Source organism: Battus philenor, unplaced genomic scaffold (genome assembly GCF_028537555.1).
Source record: "Battus philenor isolate CCGP_79_NKW_IND1 unplaced genomic scaffold, ilBatPhil1.0.hap1 SCAF_2, whole genome shotgun sequence".
NCBI lineage: Eukaryota > Metazoa > Arthropoda > Insecta > Lepidoptera > Papilionidae > Battus > Battus philenor.
Window position 1 is genome coordinate 7,804,496 of NW_027181682.1, and position 18,186 is coordinate 7,822,681.

The 18,186-nt window shown below is 31.7% G+C and overlaps 2 protein-coding genes and 1 long non-coding RNA gene across 3 annotated transcripts; 1 reads left to right on the forward strand and 2 right to left on the reverse strand.

Moving 5' to 3' along the window:
- Positions 1-226: 226 nt before the first annotated feature.
- Positions 227-2,153, reverse strand: LOC137921981 (uncharacterized). Its single transcript, XM_068764790.1, has 3 exons — positions 2,043-2,153; positions 1,444-1,643; positions 227-343 (listed from the first exon to the last, which is right to left on the reverse strand). The coding sequence occupies exons 1-3, from the start codon at positions 2,151-2,153 to the stop codon at positions 235-237; spliced, it is 420 nt and encodes a 139-aa protein (XP_068620891.1). The 3' UTR covers positions 227-234.
- A 1,243-nt stretch (positions 2,154-3,396) lies between these two features.
- Positions 3,397-5,404, reverse strand: LOC137921982 (uncharacterized). Its single transcript, XR_011107503.1, has 3 exons — positions 5,252-5,404; positions 5,099-5,167; positions 3,397-3,492 (listed from the first exon to the last, which is right to left on the reverse strand). It is a non-coding gene; the product is annotated as an uncharacterized lncRNA (long non-coding RNA).
- A 1,349-nt stretch (positions 5,405-6,753) lies between these two features.
- Positions 6,754-17,369, forward strand: LOC137921910 (polycomb group protein Psc-like). The gene is made up of 9 exons (XM_068764699.1): positions 6,754-10,273; positions 10,484-10,505; positions 10,770-10,926; positions 12,020-12,095; positions 12,815-12,992; positions 13,848-14,014; positions 14,712-15,007; positions 15,298-15,616; positions 16,532-17,369. Exons 1-9 carry the CDS (start codon positions 6,927-6,929, stop codon positions 16,749-16,751), a joined length of 4,782 nt encoding a protein of 1,593 aa, XP_068620800.1. The 5' UTR covers positions 6,754-6,926; the 3' UTR covers positions 16,752-17,369.
- The last annotated feature ends 817 nt before the right edge of the window (positions 17,370-18,186 follow it).

Below are 18,186 nucleotides of genomic sequence, written 5' to 3' on the forward strand. Positions count from 1 at the left end.
AAACATCTGTTGTCTCTTAATCATTACCATCTTACCACTCATATACTTGCCTTGTTTCTTTGTCCAAGTATGTCATATTTTAAAATTCGGGTTTTTCATATTTTATTTTGTAAATGAATTGGAATTATTTTTACAAAAAAAATTGTAAATAAATATATTAATTCTTATAAAAGTAAACAATATAATGTAAACAATAATGCTCTTTATGATTAATAATGATGTAAATTTACATCATTATTCGGGTACGTTTGGCGACGGTGTAATTTTTTTCTTTTTTTCGAAACTCATGGCTTTGTCCGTTGGGGCTCTTTTAGAAACGGTTTTGCCTCCTACTTCTTCAAATCTGTAACAAATACTTTCTACAATACCAAACTCCTTAGACTTTAATTTCTTTATAACGGACTTTGTTTCTTGTACTTAAATCCAGGGCTTCACTTACTGTGCGTCACGATATGAAGAGAAGAGTTATGTCGGTGCCGCCGACGTGTCGGCCGACTGAGCACTGGTTACTATCGATTTCGCACCATCGTGCGTTCATCGTTCCACCACAATAGCATATTGTTTAGTCAATCGATAGCTTATCAGGCAAAGCAATAGCTAATCAAAGCAGAGAGAGTGATAATGTCCAGGGATAATTTTATTTAAGCAAATGGAAAACTAAGTGAAGTCTAGGGAAAGCAGAAAGGAAACTAAAACAAAAAACAAAATTGGCAACTAAAAGTACGCTTCTAAATACATTAAAACGACATATCGAAACTACTTATAGTAATTAACAATTGTAAATTGGTATCAGTGACTAAAAAATCACAAGAACTGAAACACCAGTACATAACTTTGCTCTGATGAGAATCATTCCTACCAAAGGACTTCTCCTTTGTGGTATAAAAATGTAAAAAAAACCATCTACGATTGCTGACAAATTGATTTTGTTTGACGCTGTGGGTCAGTAACGACAAGAGAATCAGCGGCTACAGAAATAAAAAATACGTGTCTCGAGTAACATATTAACAAGCAGTTTTTACGAAAACTCGAAATTATTCGCTATTAAACTGGATAAGACGACAAATAGTAGTGATGACACTCAATTAAGGTTACCTGTTGTACATGTACTACGAAAATGTATGTAAAGATTTGTTATCTTGTAGGATTTTCGGTAATGGTTTAACATCTTAAATGTATGAATGAAAATATCACAGAACTGTCCTATCTGGGAAGCCATTAAGGCTCCTAATTCATGTTGCAATGCTACCTGACAACCAACTAAAGCACGATCTCCGCTTCATGATTGGTCATACTCGTGAGCGCGACCGCGCTTGGGGCTATTTTGTAACAAAATATTGTCATTTGGAGTTATTTTATAACAATTATTTCTGGACTGAACTGGAAATAACCACAGCAGAAAGCTAGGTGACGTATAGCAATGGAAGCCCTAGTTTTTATTACCTTTTTATTTTGAATGGTTTCTTTTCCACAGGCTTTGGTGGTTGATGATTATTTTTAAACGTAAGGACATAACGTTTTACAACATCAACGTTGACAGTTGTATTTTCAGGATACATGCGCTTCTTCCACGCTTCTCGTTCTTCGAGCCACATCCTGTAATATTCGTAAGATAACAGCCATTCTATCCTGGATGGGCCTTCCTGTAAAAATTTCCGGGAGAAGATCAAAGAAAATCACCTAATAATTATTATTAATAAGAAAGGTGGCTGAAAAAAGCGGTCTCTGCATTATTATAGATGCGGCTTATATATTTGTGATCGTTAATCGTTATCATATCTTCGTATGGGCGTTTAATTTCTAGTAATATATCACTACGCTGTTTAATCAATTGGTTTCTGTTATCATTTTATTTCTACTTGAATGAGTCCCGAATTCTGCAATCTGGTGCAAACTTTAAATCAGATCCCACATGAAATATTGTCACAGCTTTTCAATACATGCGTAACAGAAAACAACACTAAATACTTCACCTATTACTGTTATAGATTCTGGTAGTTGTGTCGCTAAATATATTTAAAATGAATAATAAATTGACTTACTGTAAATTTCCAAGGTTGGGGCAAATATTTAGGAAAATCAGAAGAAATAATATTGTGAATAGGCCGGCATAGAGTAGATTTTTCCCATTTAATCCCTGCCATCCGACCCATTAATTTAGTAATATAGATTTGAAAGAAAATTAACCAAAAATTTAAAAATTTAGCTAAAATGACGTAACAAAAATATTCTTATTTTAAAATTATTGGTTGTAATGTTAAATGAGGTCAAATAATCTAAATCTCATGACAATAAATATTTATTAAGGAATAAAAAAAAATTACAGAATTACGTGTGAATTTTTCAGAAATGCATGGGTCTTTGCCGTTTTCTACAAGTTGCAAGTTTGAAATGGTATCTAGACAATGTCCTGTCTCATATGTTGCTAACTTTTATTTCAAAATCTTAAGTAGTACCACATTGAAAATAGGACCAGCCATTAGGTGTTTACCCTGATCTCTTTTAAGCTTACTGGTTTAAAGCAAAAACCGTTGTGTTGTGTAGATCACATAAATAAAAAAAGTACTAAGTATGTCCTTGTATTACGTATCTTCATAATCAAATTACACAATAGCAAGAAATTAAACCTTTTAAGTCATTAAAATATTCCAACGCTTGTTACAAATAAACATGAATAACTTTTACTATATTTAAACTTCATAACCGGAATTTTAAATAGTTTGTAATCTAGAGAACAGATAACTGGTCATTAACAGCGTGCTGCCTCCATAAAATGCTAATGAAATTAAGTATTTGATCTTTTGTTAACCATAAAACTAGGCACTAATAAAAATTAATAACAGATAAACGTAAAATCATCCTAACTGGTCAATCATAATTTTCAGTCAGTATTACTTAACCCTTAAATACATGACTTTTATTTATACTTTTAAAACATATATATCTTGCAGATAAGTACACTACAAAGCAGGAAAAAATTGAGAAAAAGTATTATATATTTTTCCCTTCTTTTAAGATTTATTAAAAAACCGTATATTGCAGATATACAACACTATGCATTAGTACACTATTGTATTCACAGCGGTATGTTGCAGTTTTTCATCATTATGCATTATTGGAGTTAAATTCTAAATTGGCGATAGAACTCCAATAATGAAAAAAGGCAAAAATATTCCTCTGTAGGCAGATATCCATACTATATAGAAATTTTTATTATTTTGAATAGATTAATACTCTTATTTTTTTATGACTTATACCCTTATTTTTTTTATTACAAACTTCAAAGTTTATATTAGGGACCAATAAAAAAAATACTATAAGTTCTAATCTCTAGTAATCAAACTAGTTAGACAAGTAGTGGTAAATAACAAGGTGATTGAAAATAAGAAAAATAAATGGATTTTAAAATTTTATTTGATACACTAGTATGCAGGATTCAGTTTGTAATGAATTAAGAAAATTCATCATTCATTCACCTCCATCCAAATGTACCTGTAAAAAAAATAAACAAAATTATAAACATCTTAGATAATAGTTATCCGAAAAAAGCATTTCTTGTATACAATGTTTACCATGTTTTAGTCCTTATACACAATAAATGCACATAAGGGTGGAGATAGAACTTAATATTCCCTCAAATTCTTTGCATTTATCTCAAAGTGAGACAATGACTGCCTTAGAGGGTTAAACAATTTAAAAGAACGTAAGAATGAATAAAGAAGAATGTAAGAATTATACTAAAATTATAAATCACTCTTTAATATTGACTCATACCAACTTATAAAACAAAGTAACTAAAAAATAAAATCTAAATATGATTCAACACATATATATTGAATAAATGGAAAAAATCAGTTATTTCTTTTGTTGCAACACCAGATGTAATTGATTTTTTAAACTATTGACTATGTTCATGTCAATGCAACTTGTCCATTGCTAAAACTGTAAACACTCAAAAGGAAGCAAATATACATATATACGGAGTATTGTTAATGAGCAAACATGTGAAACATACTTGAAAATATATCACAAAATTGACTATCTGAAAGTCATAGCATTTGTTAAAATTTTGTAACTAATCTTTAAAGATCATGGTGTCGCATGTGTCTGTATATATGTATATTAAACTGATCTATTTAAATTATTAGATTTTCTATGTGGTAGGTAATCCTATCATACAACAGTAACAAAAGACTGGTCATCAAAAAATCTTTTAGAGAGGCTGATATCATGTAGTGAGCATCTGTCTGCTAGTATTATGGTGGTGATGACAAAGTCTATTATAATAGTGTAATTAAAGTAACAGGTTTTAAACAAATTACACTTTATATTTAATTTAGTTTCATTTTGGACTATACAGAAAATATTTTTTTAAATATAGTCTAAGCATAGTTTTTTGCTATGTACTGTTAGATAACAAAGCAATGCATTTACTCAATTGAAGCAAGCCAACATATTATTATTATTATCTCTATACTGTCCTGGATAATTAAACATCTAACACATTTGTATTCATAACCAATACATACACACAGGTGTTACAAGAAACAAATATCTAAACTCAAAAAACTTAGTACATACAATTCAAGAGTTTTAATATACTTATATAAAATGACGGCTTTGTTATCTTAGACATGTTTAAGAAAATATTTAACAATTATTAATACTATTTTCAACATTTACAACTAACACCATATATAAGGTAACAATTTTTAAACCATGTGGGCATTCAAAAGTAGACAACTATTAATACCAGAATACATTATAGGTACATGGCCACATGTATGTATGATCCACAAAATCTATGCTGCAGTATAAAAACTACTATTGACCAAACACCCACATATAAAAATTAATATTGATGCACAGAAACTACACATAGGTCGTGGACTTAGCATTTCTCGCATTAGTATAAAATAGAAGCTGATATATAAGTACAAACAATACTCGTCGCACGTGTTAAGAACAGTAAAACCCGGCAATTTTTAACAAAAACTTACAAGCAAACCAAAATTTAGGTTAAATTAAAAAATATTAAACAACTATTATTAAGGTATTTAATTAATAAACAAATTGTCACTAGTAATTTAAAGCTTACCTTTTATTTAGACCTCGCACGCATCTTCCTCCTTTTACGCTTTAGCCTTCGCATACGCTTCTTTCGCCACTGAAACAATTGTTAGAAATTAACATGATGTTGGGAAGAATTTTATCTAGTAACGAATGCGCCTTTATAAAATTGAAAAAATACCTTAGCTCTCATATTCTGAAGATAGAAGACTAAACCCCGGTACTTCTTTGAGACCTTTGCTTGTGACGATTATATTATGAGCCTCGGATTAAAACTTGCAGCCAGTGCTGCGCGCGGTCTGTAGTAAAGAAAGAGCGTTTCCTCGGTTGTCAGATTCAATACCATTTACAACTGTGTTGCCAATCTTAATACCACCGAATTTATAAATATCGATGATATATTTTTAATAAAAAAATTCGGTTATTAAAAATTATTCTTCCTTTAAAGATTAATTAAAAAATTGTATTCAATTTTCGTATATGCAGAAGCAATAGCATAAAACAACCATAACTTCGATCACTGAATTAGGATTTATTTTTGTTCTAATGCTGAAATAAAGTCTACGTCCAAGCCTTTCAGAAATATCGAAGCGTTCTTATTTTAAAACATCTGTTGGGATGAAAAGGCTCCGTGTAAAAATTAAATATATTTAACGAGAACTTAAAGCATCGCAACCTCTGAAGACACTTTTGTGAAGGCATAAACTAACACAATTATGACTAAAAGAAAAAGTGCGTAACCCTGTCTTTCCCGCAAAAGACATGGTATCTTGGATACATCTAGAAGATATCTGCCCCAATACAAAAAAAAGAATGCGCGGTATGACAGTTAAAGCGGATTCTCGAAGACGAGATCGAACATTACCTTCTATTTCAGACCGCAGTTGTATCCGCGTTGGTCTCATTTGGAGACGACACTATAACGAAATTTTTTTTTTTACAAGGCAGAAAACAAAGATACTTTAATTTATAAAATATGGTCTCCTTATTATGTGAAATTAAAGATTAGCCCTTTGTGGTCTTCCTTTTAATAAAAAAGTACGCAATGCAAAGAAAAGTATGCAAAACAATTTTCCTGTTATTTTTTAATAATATTTTTTTAATTTGTTCTTTTTCAACTATATCATGTTATTATGACAAGACAGTAAAAAAATTTGTAGTGGGAAGCATCAGAAAATTATTATTTTTAGACTTTAAAACTTTACACTGTAAAAACCCGCATTTCCTTTACGTGTGAACAATTTTTCTATTTTTAAAATCGAATTAAGATAATTAAAATCATAAAATTGCGCAAAGAGTAAAAGAATATTATAAAACGTTTAAAAGCATGAAGTAAAAGCTTTGAACTAAAAGTAAGTTTAAAACACTTTTCTTTTAATTTTGTCCGTGTAAATTAATATAACATTTTTAATCTGGTTTATATTTGTAACTCTGCCCATATGTTTATTTGACATAAAATAGTTCTCTAATATTCGCGCCAAATTCTAACTGTGACTTTCTGTAATATTTATTGTGATTTGTGATATTTTGCATTAGACAGGGTAAGTAAATACAAGAAATATGATATTATGATGTAGGTTTTTGTATTTCGTTTTACGTATTCGTTAAATTTCTTCATTTAAATTACATATAAACATTTCGGAAGATCAGTGTTACCAACCTTATAACAAAACATCATGTCGTGTGCAAGCTACACGGGTCGCTTCGCAATTTTGAATAGTTTGTATTGATTCTAAAGATTATTATTCGGTCGTGGTGTATTTTTAATAGTTGTGAAACAATCTCAATCATTGTGTGTATTGTTGCAATGCTGAGTGTTACAATCTATATTAGTGATTAACGTCGAACGTCTAAAAATGGTTACTTCTAATAAAGGACCCGATGAAAAGATTGTGAAGATGGCAGAACAGAATAATAGTGTAGTAGTACCACAAAGAACTTTAATAGGGGAAGTTAATGAACATATTACGTGTACGTTATGTCGTGGTTACTATATTGATGCGACCACTATCGTGGAATGTTTGCATTCATTCTGTCGTAGCTGTATAATTAAACATTTGCAGGTGAAAAGTTACTGTCCTGTTTGCGAAATGATGATAAATTCAGCGAAACCTAACATTAAACTCGATAAAGCTCTTCAAGATATAGTTTATAAATTAGTACCTGGGCTATTTCAAAAAGAAATGGAAAGACGTCAGCAGTTTTACGCGTCTAGACCAGGTCCAGCTGCTTCTGCTACCCCTGAGCAGCGAGGAGAAGATACTGAAAGAATTATATTCAGCCCAGAAGATGTCATTTCTTTTTCATTGGAATATGCTGATCTTACTGATGCTGACAGTATTTCGAGTAAATCATCAGATAGTAATGAAGCTCAAAATACGTTAGCATCTGCACGGCGATATTTACAATGTCCAGCTGTAGTAAATATAAATCATCTCAAAAAATTCCTCAGTATGAAATTTGAAATAGATAGTACACAATTTGCAATTGATATATTATACAAAAGAGTACCATTGCCTGATTATTACACATTAATGGATATAGCATATATATATAACTGGAAAAGAAATGAGCCAATGCGCTTTTTTTATCAGATAATTGATTATGTAGCTATGAGGAACAGATTTTTTGATATTAACAGGAAAAGTTCTCTCTTTCCGGGAAGAAAACCAAGTCCTACTTCAACAGAAGAAACTAATACCAGTAGTCCTCTACCCAATATTAATGAAAATGCTTCTGAAGCATCATCCGGTACTGACAGTCCTATGCCTGATGATATAAAAAAGACTAGTGATGAATTGAATAAAATTATTGTAACAAATCATATCAAAGATGTTGAGAATAAAGAAAGCTCTTCATGTGCTAGCTCCCTTAAGAAGAATGATGATGAAGTTGAAAAGTCACAGTTTTTAAATTCTTTTGAACTAACAGCTAGAAATAACACTCTTAACGCTAAAACTTCTCCTCCTAAGGCTAATACAACCGAAGCTTTAAGCTCCATCGACACTTCAGTAAAAAATAACTTACCAAAAATTGATGATTCCTTAAAACGAAAACAACCATTATCATCACATGTTCCTGAAATGAAAAAATTAAAAATTGAGTTAGAAAAAGCCAAGATACCTGGTACAGCTACCACAACTTCCACTGTTCATCTTGCAAAGGACACACCTAAACTTGAAAAACCATATGAAAATTCTGAAAAGTTGAAAGATAATGCTGAAGCGGTAAAAAGTCCACAGACATCAACATTTTTAAATAGCCCTTCCCAAAAGCAAACAATTTCTCCAAAAGAAATTAAACAACAACAATCTGCTGTAGTCAAACCACAAATATCAGAAAACATTGGAATGAAAAGAAATAATTCTGCTTCACAAAATACATCATCACCTAAAAGAAAACCGAACGAAAGTCCTACACCTCAATCCTCCTCAACACCAAAAACTGTTTCTCCATTGAAACTACAAATACCGAAATTGGAGACATCTTCATCAGCGTCAAAGTTGCCTGAAGTTTCTAAACCAACTATTAAAAAAATGCCAGATTTAAAACCTAGTGCAACAATGTCTTCAACATCTTTACAGAATAAAGGTCCATCAGTTAATAAAGTGCGTATGGATCTTCTGGCAAATAACAGTGATCCTACTATAGACAGGAGTAAAATATTATCACAAGTAAAATCATCTCTGTCTTTACCTAATCCAACCCAAACATCAGGAGATCCATTAAAGTCATTATTTGACTCCTGCAAAATAAACATTCCTTCATCATTATCAATTACTTTAACTGATCAAAAATTAGAGACAAGGAGTGTTTCAGAATCCTTAGTGGCTGATCAGAAAAAAATTATGGTTAACAAAAATTTGTCCAGTGCTAGTAATATGTCAGCACACAAAGTACCAAGCCCTCCAGTTCATAATTACATTGAAATTTTAAAACTGCCTGAAACAGATCCTAAAAAGGGCAGTAAAAATGAAGGCAATAATGATATAAAAGTCTCTTCATCAAAAAGTGATTCCAATACAATATCAGCTAAATTACCCAATAAATCCTCTGAGACATCAGCTAAAGGACCTATACCAAATCTAAAACCAATTGCAGACACAAAATTAGGTAAGCAGAGTGGATCCTTTGCTGCACCAATTACTTTTCAGCAGACATTTGAACAACAGCTACAATCTATGCAATCAGATAAAAAGTCGAAACTGTCAAAAAATAAAGCACAAGTCCCTAAACTTGTTCCAGCAACACCCAAAGCTTTTAATGCTGTAAATAAAATTGGAAATCCAAATATCAAATCTGCTCCCTCTACCATGCCTCCATTAGAAAATAAAGGCAGTGCTGCTTTAGATTTATCTACTCCTCATAATATTCAAAGTCAGTTGGGTCCACAACAGACAAAAGCATTTGAAACAATGCAATCTATAGCCAATTTAGCAAAGAAACAAGGTTTGTCATCAAAATCATTACCTGTTGCCTCATCACAAGCAAATGTTTTTACAAGTATGTCAAACAGACCAACAAACACAGGAAATTCTCCTCTAAGGGTTCCATCAACAAGTGGAATAAATCAAATGAAGCTGGATAAGATTAATTCTGGTGGTACAATACCTGGCACTTTACGACAGGAAGTACCTAACAACAAACTAAACCAAATGAAGCAAGTTGGTAATTCGAATTCAATGATCCCAAATTTGGGTTATCCAATAACTGCCCATAGTTTTCAAAACACTGCTCAACCTTCTCCAAGATCTCAAACACGATCCCCTAGTTCTTCTCCAAAGCTAGTAATTGCAGAAGAAAAGCAGTCAAATAATAATTCACTGGAGCATAACATCAATCAATCAAATCAAATAACAAGTACACAATTGTCTAACATGAATGCAAGTAAAAGTGAATCACCAAAACCTTCTCCTGGTCCCTCTAAAACAATGAAACCATTAATACCAGCTGGGAAAGTGCCTGGCATTCGTCAACCCTTAACTCCAACAATGAAACCAAGCCCTGTTATGAATACTTCGGCAGATTACTTAACTCAGGCACCATTACTTTCTACACATCCTGGTATAACACAATTATTAAGACACCAGATGGAAATGCAAACAGCATGGCTTAAGGCACATAGACAATATGATCTGTATAATAAAAATATTTCGAGTATGGGTCACCAAAGTCAAAATGATTTTAATAGCAAAGATAAGCAGTAAAAAAAGTTGTTTTTATTTACAACATGTATTAATTATTAACACCTGTAAAAAGTGATAGTATAAGAGCACTTGTGATTTTTTAACTTTATTTTGTGTTGATAACATTGTATTAATTGTATCTTACTTATGTTGTTTAATAGAATTGATTTATGCTCCTATTTTTAGATTTAACTGTCTTTTGTGTTTGTCAATTACTTTGTTTTAAGTGATAATCAAGATAAGTACCAAGTACATTATAAAGTACTTACACTTAAATTGTTAAAAAGATACTTTGTAATTTACTTGTATATAATTTTTATTGTAATGCTCCCTATATGGAACATTCGAAAAAGTAAATATTTTTTTGTAAATTTTATTATTTTTAAAATGAATTCAATTTAAATAATAAACATTTTTTATCATTAATTGTTGTTTTCTTATATACCTAAATATAGAATAAAACTTATTTAAATTTATTCTTGGTATGTTAAATGACTGAATTTTTTTTTTTAGATGTCTGCAGTTCAAGCCAGCATTCCTTTTAAGCATAGAAAAAAGACTAATATTAGATCGAAAGAAAATCAAACCAAAGAAAACAGTTCAAAATCTAATGTAAATTTGAAGAGAAGTAAAAAGATGGATGATGACATGATAATTATAAATGAATATGGTTAGCATTGTAAACTTTTAAAAGTAATTGTTGTATGGTAGTTGCAATTTAATTTTTACCAAGTAATAAATACTTTTGTTATAAAATTTACAAAAGTATATTATTTCTATGAAAGGGCACATTTTGTGTTTGTGAAATTCCTCTCAGTTTTACTGTAGTCAATGCACCAGGTCAACATTTCTATTGTATTAGTCTAGGCTTGATGTAAAATGGTACAGAATGTTTTTTAAAAGTAATATGTAGATCTTAGATACATTTAAAATTTTTTTCGTAAATTATAATATTATGTTGTCGGTCAGTAAATGATACGAAATTGATGCAATAATTTAATGTTTCCAGTGTCAATTGATTGTATTGGACAGTTCTGAACCGAAAAATAGTTATGATACCAAAATATTCAAATTTTATTTATAAAATTGAAATTGAACATACTTTATGTTTAAACGTAATTTCTCGTGATTGGTTTCTAGTATAATTTATAAATACACGATCGATGGATCAAATGAGGCCCAGGTTTGGTGACCATAATAATTGGAAGCAAATAGAAATAGATTATAGTTTCACACTTGTATCATGTATGGTGTGCAAAGGTGCATCCCCACCACAGTTACCTCTGTGGAGCAACTCGATCGTCATAATTTGAGGCGTAGGCCATCCCTGCTGGACTTAGGCCACCCCCATAGAGCAACAAGGTCACACTTGACCGCATCCATACTGCTAATAACAGATATTAACAAAATATAGCAGAGTAACTCTTCAACAAGCGAGTCGCTCGGCAAATGGACTCAAACTCCTGCAGGCCGGGGACGTATCTGATTTGTGTCGTCATGGAAATTAAGGAACTAATTTGAGGCATATTTTCTTTTTTTAAATAAGAATATTTTTCTTTCTTATTTTACGTTAAATAAAAAGTAATTGCGGTGTGGAAGCATCTTAATAGCATTGCCTGTCTCCATTTAAACCTACCTTTCCCTATGCTACCTTCAGCGATCCTGTGTTCTCTTTCCAAGCATTAAACAGCATTAGCATCAAGTTATTTAAGCCTTAAGAAGTTTGCACTAACATTTAAAAAAATCATAACGTATTTTTCTAGAGTGTTCACCTACAAAAATATTGAAAGTAACCAATACTTCCGATGACGATGTTGATAAAGAAAACTCTAGTGACGGGTGAGTTGAAGATTTTATTAATTATATGTGTAAAACGCAATTTTCCTTTTAATCGTATCTTCATTTATGCTGAAAGCCGTGCCTGTCTTGAAACTCCTCGAAGAAATCGATGACAAGTTCAATGTTATCCTATACTCTGTTTTCCTCAGAGTAGCCGTAAAGGGGGTCCAGTTATTGATTTAACTCGATCAGACCAGGAGGTCGATCGCCCACGTGGTCTTTTACAGTCTACTTTCGATGTTACCAAAATAACTTAGGACTCATTGGTAGCATATTGTGGAAAATCTTGTCTTAATCTTAAACTAGTCGAGGATGGACTTATTGGTGCGCCTTGTTGTTCATAGCAACATTTTTTAAACCTAGTACTAGTGTTGTAATGAGTCAAGCTTCTATCGGCGACAAAATGCCGGCAGTACCACGTGGGCTTACGGGACACACATGTTAGATTTTTGGTCCTAGGATATGCTGATTTCCTCATAATGTCCAAATTCATCAATACTTTACTAAGCACATTAGTAGGCAGTGAAGTATTGGAATTTCTAATACTTTGAGATATTAATATTATTATCAAATGACTTCAATGCTCTCGAAAGTTGGCTTTAGCGTTGAAGTTCATTATTGCCTTGTTTACGCTGTTAATCATCAATATCGATTTTTTTTTCATTCTCCCAAAACTTGGTTTTTTAGTAAGTAAAACTGTTAATTACTATTCATTACAGGTATGTCAACAGTAATAACTTAATAAAACCGTTAGTATGTCGTGAGAAGGAGATCGCGTGGCTTGAAAACGTTTTAATGGATCACCTTGACAACAAAGAATCAGTGTCTTTATATATATCCGGTCAGCCCGGTACAGGAAAGACGGCAAGCTTAAGATATATTTTACATTTATCAAAGGTAATTATCATTTAGATTCTAAACATTTTTACAATCCTTTAATATCAATTATAAATATAAAAAATGCAGAAACATAGCAGAGACAGCGGTTTGAAAATATGGACAGTTTTACTGAGTTTAATTTTATATATAATCATTTCCATGGGGTAATTTCGTTCGCAATTAATTTGCTACCAAAATAGTCGTACTTTGAAGTAAAGATAAGATAATTAGACGCCAGTCTCGAAAATTAAAATAATAAAAAATATTATATATACTTACGATTAATAAATGTACTTACATCGGGCATAGCGAATAAGACAGACGAATTATTTTTAAAAAAATATTGGGTGTAAGATTTTCGGGCAGTCTTATTAAAAATTAAATTTTAAAAGTAATATATCAATGTTTTGGTTGGTAAATTATGTTTAAAAACGTATGACATCAATTAATTTAAAATAAATTATGAGAACAAAACAACATTATTCAATTATCATCCAAATGTCGTCACCTATGGGTTTCTGAATACAAAACTTTTTTTATTGTTTCACACCAGAATTTTTTATCCTTTTTTATTATTACTATGTTTTAAAAGTATTTCTAGATATTAATTCTATAATCAACCGTTTAGACGATGCAAAGGTTAGTCCAGGCCCCGCAGGTAAAATGTTTTTACGGTATCAAAATATAAAACATCAAGTATACATAATTTATTTCTGAAACTCTTACAAATTCAACTTGTCTTCTTTGGTTCCCTTTTCAGTCGGGAAGTTTTTAACTTACGCCATTTGCTTGCTATTTTCCATTTCTTCATGTTCCGGATATGGTATTTCACTCGTCCAATGGTTATTACAGATATTTTTTTTTTAATTTCAGATAAAAAACGGCTACAAACAAGTGTACGTTAATTGCACGATGATGAAGTCAGCGACCAGTATTTATAGTAGAATTTGTAAAGAGTTGCAATTACGTCCAATGGGGACTACGGAAAAAGCGTGTCTTAGCGCCGTAGAGAAGTATCTAAAGAAAAATGATAAAATGATGTAAGTAAACTGGTTTTGAGAAACATCATTTTGTTAAAAGGAAAATGGGCAAGCCAGCAGGACAGCACAGCATGCTGAACAAATGGTCGCTAGGCTTTCCAAGGTTCTGAAGCGGAGATCAACTCAAAAGATGGGTAGACAACCTTCCTAAGGTCGTCTGCCTCCAAACGATCTTGTTGGGAATCTATGGGGGAGGCCGAAGTCCATGCATTAGATACTACGGCTAAAATGATGATGATGTAATCACATCTGCGTATCCATTGAATTGGGTTTACCTAATGTGTTAAAACGTGATAAGTAAAAGATTTTGCACAAGACACTCTGCCCTCTTAGGGTCGAAAATGGAAAACGTTTGGGGGGATTTGGGGTTATATCTCTCTGCGGTGAGAGATTACAGTAACTTCGTTCGAAATTAGCCATAGTGTCTAGCTGTGTTATCAAAATCGATAGCCCGTTCCACGGTACAGGCGTCATGCCTTAGGACTGGCGATCGATTTTAATAGCACAGCAAGGCCAACGTACTGTTAAGAAGAATTTTCTGAAAAAGATTTACGCATCACAATTTTTTAAATAAAAAATGAAATTTCAAGCGCATTTACAACGTTAGTTTTTTTTTTTCATTGCACAGGTTCAAGAAAAAATCTTATTGATTTGTTAAATGCTCAGTGGATTTTTGAACTAAAATGTTATTTTACAGTTTATTGGTACTGGATGAAGTCGACCAATTAGACAGTAAGCGGCAATCCGTTCTGTACACAATATTCGAATGGCCCGCCTTGTTCAGTTCGCATCTAGTTCTGGTCGGAATCGCCAATGCTTTAGATTTGACGGAACGGACCCTGCCGCGTTTGCAGACGCGATGCTCCCTGCGCCCATTGACTCTGCACTTTGCACCGTACACAAAACAGCAAATTATTGATATATTTGTGAATGTGCTTGCCGGCGAGGATCAAAGCCGGATATTTTCGCCTGTTGCTCTACAAATGTTAGCGGGTAAGTTTATTTAAACGAGTATTTAAATGTAATTCCACATTGCTGCCACTGTTTAGGATTTAAACATTAAATCTTGGTTTTTTTCGTATAGTGGTGAAAGTTATTTTTCTAGTGCTACCGAATTCGTTGTACCGCGTGATATGGTCACTTGTTAAAATATCCTCCATGACTTTTTAACCAGAAAATAACTTTTGGCAAATATGCATCTCATTATGTGAGAATGATAAATTTTAACGTGAACATAAAATCTAAGCGAATGTATTTTAATAGATTGTTTTCACCTTTATTAGCTAAAATAGCGGCCGTGTCGGGAGATATGCGACGGGCGCTTGACATTGGAAAGCGTGTAATTGAACTAGCGAGACGCAGTAAGTTTGTAGAAAACCGATCTGTTGAAACCTTAATGATGGATGCAAATGTAACTGTAGAGGTGAAACAAGTATTAGAAGTGCTCAATGATATTTATGGGGGATGTAGGAAAATTGAAAACGACGTTGAAGATGGACTACCGATGCAACAGAAGTTGATCTTGTGCAGTGTAATGCTGATGCTAACTAAAGGAAAAAATAAGGAATTGAACATGGGCAAATTGCACGATGTTTATAAAAGGTGAGATCAGATATATCTTCTTATAACGACATAAATGGATAAACATAGTTAATATTTCTTAATTACTAATTACTAAATAAGTATAAATATGATATATATTTACATATATATTTTTACATATATATGTACAAATAATCATTTTACATAAAAAACTATTACATAAGTACAAATAAGATATAATTGCTAGTCAATATCTGTTGTAGACACCAAAAAAGTGCTCTCTTACCATATTTTTAATAGCTGACAACAATTATGTAATCTACATATTTTTTCTCTTTCGTCAATGGTTTGGGAATGAATAAGGTAATAAAAGAAAATAATATAGCAAAAAGCGTTTTCAAGGTTTAGATTACTATATATTAAAATTAATTATTGTAAAATATATGTTTCTGCAGACTTTGTACTGCCAGAAGTTATTCCTGGCCCCCTTAGAGTCGGATTGCTCAATGGGTGTTGAGTCACAATCCAAGCCAAGATCCCTTTGAGGAGGCTCTTGGGTCTAGTCACTCCATTGAACGACCACCTAGGCGATCTAAGAGCTCAGCGGCCTCTAAATCCAAAGAGTAGTACTAAGTAACTAGTAGCGGCTTGAGATAAGATTTGAGTTGTCAAGCTTTGCTACCTTAAAAGTAAAGCAAAACGCCCTGAAGCACCCTCTTCTTACTACTTCTTAAAAGTACTAGCTCTTTTTCTACACATTTCACTCTACTGTGCCGCACATCGATTGCACATGATGAAATATTTATATTGTGGTTTATTTTATCATATTCTCTATTTGTGTAGGTTTTTGACTTTACTTTAATGTTTTTGTTACTGTTTTCTGTGTATCATTGTGCTGTAAAATAAATGTTTATCTTATCATACTTTGAAAAATGGATTTATATTTATTTATTATTACTGATTATTTACTTGCAGGGTGGCAAGCGCTCGTAATATCGCGCCTTTAGATATGAGTGAGATGTCGAGTGCGTGCTCGTTGCTGGAGACACGTGGCGCGTTGCGGGTTTGCGGCCCGGGAGGGCGCTCTCGTCGTCTGCGTCTCCACTGGGACGAAGCCGAGCTCATTGAAGCCCTACGAGATAAACCTTTGCTCTCCGCCATATTGAACGACGTCAGTTGCTTATCTTCCAACTAGCAGTATCAACATTAAAACTATTTTCGGTAATTGTCAAATTAAAATCTATCTATCTATTCAAATAGGCGTTTACACTTCTGAATTGGTATTTATTTTAACATTATGATTAGTAAGCTACCACAGGCCCAAGAAAATCAACAGTTGCTTTATTAAAATGAAATTTAACATTGTTTGATGTCCAGATTAAAACATAGACCTACTCATTTACATGAGTCAAACCAATATTTACATATTCGATTAACTAAAAACTATAATGACATAAATTTTAAATTAAGGAAAGGGAGTTTTTAAGATATCTTGTGAAACTTTATTACGTATAGTCGTAACTGAGGGCTTTTTCAAGCGCCCGCCATATAAGTATATCATAATTTATCGGACGTAGGGAAATTGACTATCAAGGATTCATGTTATTTACGTACGGTATACAAAATGTTTGTTTGTGTTTTTATTTATATAACGTAATAAAATTGTTTAGGATTAAGTAGTGTTTCTTATACCATATTTATACATTTTGAAAAGTATAATTTTAAACCTTCTGCCAATTAAATAAATGTTCATTATTGACATTTGTTATGCATAAAATATGATGTTAAATTTTGACGCAGTAGTGCATTTTTCATTAGCATTTTAATAATCTCATTGTTTAATGATATCTGTAAATAGTTTTAAGTATTGAATTTAATGTATTACTTTCATCTAATGCTTAATTGTTGACGTGCTATTCAAATGTTAAATGCTATTCATTATTTTGTTTAACTAAAATATGAACATCTAAATGTTAACATTTCTCTTTGTATTTTTTTATTAGTTGACAAGTTAACACCATTGTAACCTTAAGAATTATTCTTAAATTTTTGTTAATGCAAATATTTCAGCAGTTATTTTATTTATAACATTTTTGGCTTCTTAATAAAAACATTGTCAAAAAAAAAATGTGTTTTGCAAGTGTATAAGTGAATGTTGCTCAGATGCACTTGAAACTAGTTTTTAGACTTGATTCATCTTAACTTTAAAGTGGATCCGTACAATAATTGTTAGTTTGTCATTGTCATTATTCTTTAACTATTAAATCTTATTAAACTTTGAAATTATTTATTTTTAAGTTATCTAGTAACCTCTCATTATGTACGCATGTCATACAAAAATCATGTAATTTTTTCTTTTCAAAACTATCACATTTTATAAAAAGACTGAAATGGATACATCTTTGTAATTTATTTTCCTTTGTAATAAATATTTTTTATTTTGTAAATATTTGGTTTCCTTACTTTCTGTAATAAAATTTTACCATGCCCTTGTACTGCTTTTTTATGCATTGACGTTTAAAATGTATTGAAATAAATAAAACTATTTATTATAAAATGCATAAGTACGTTTGATATTTTTTATTTGAATAGATTTTTTTAGGAAATGAATGTAATAAAAGTTTGATAAA

Excerpts from the sequence above, each read along its gene's own strand:
- LOC137921910 (XM_068764699.1), top strand. The coding sequence starts at position 6,927 with ATGGTTACTTCTAATAAAGGACCCGATGAAAAGATTGTGAAGATGGCA. Across the intron at positions 10,506-10,769 it reads ATAATCAAGATAAGTACCAA|ATGTCTGCAGTTCAAGCCAG; the intron begins GTACATTATAAA and ends TTTTTTTTTTAG. Across the intron at positions 15,008-15,297 it reads TGCTCTACAAATGTTAGCGG|CTAAAATAGCGGCCGTGTCG; the intron begins GTAAGTTTATTT and ends CACCTTTATTAG.
- LOC137921981 (XM_068764790.1), bottom strand. The coding sequence starts at position 2,153 with ATGGGTCGGATGGCAGGGATTAAATGGGAAAAATCTACTCTATGCCGG. Across the intron at positions 1,644-2,042 it reads CCCAACCTTGGAAATTTACA|GAAGGCCCATCCAGGATAGA; the intron begins GTAAGTCAATTT and ends AAATTTTTACAG. Across the intron at positions 344-1,443 it reads AAACCATTCAAAATAAAAAG|ATTTGAAGAAGTAGGAGGCA; the intron begins GTAATAAAAACT and ends TATTTGTTACAG.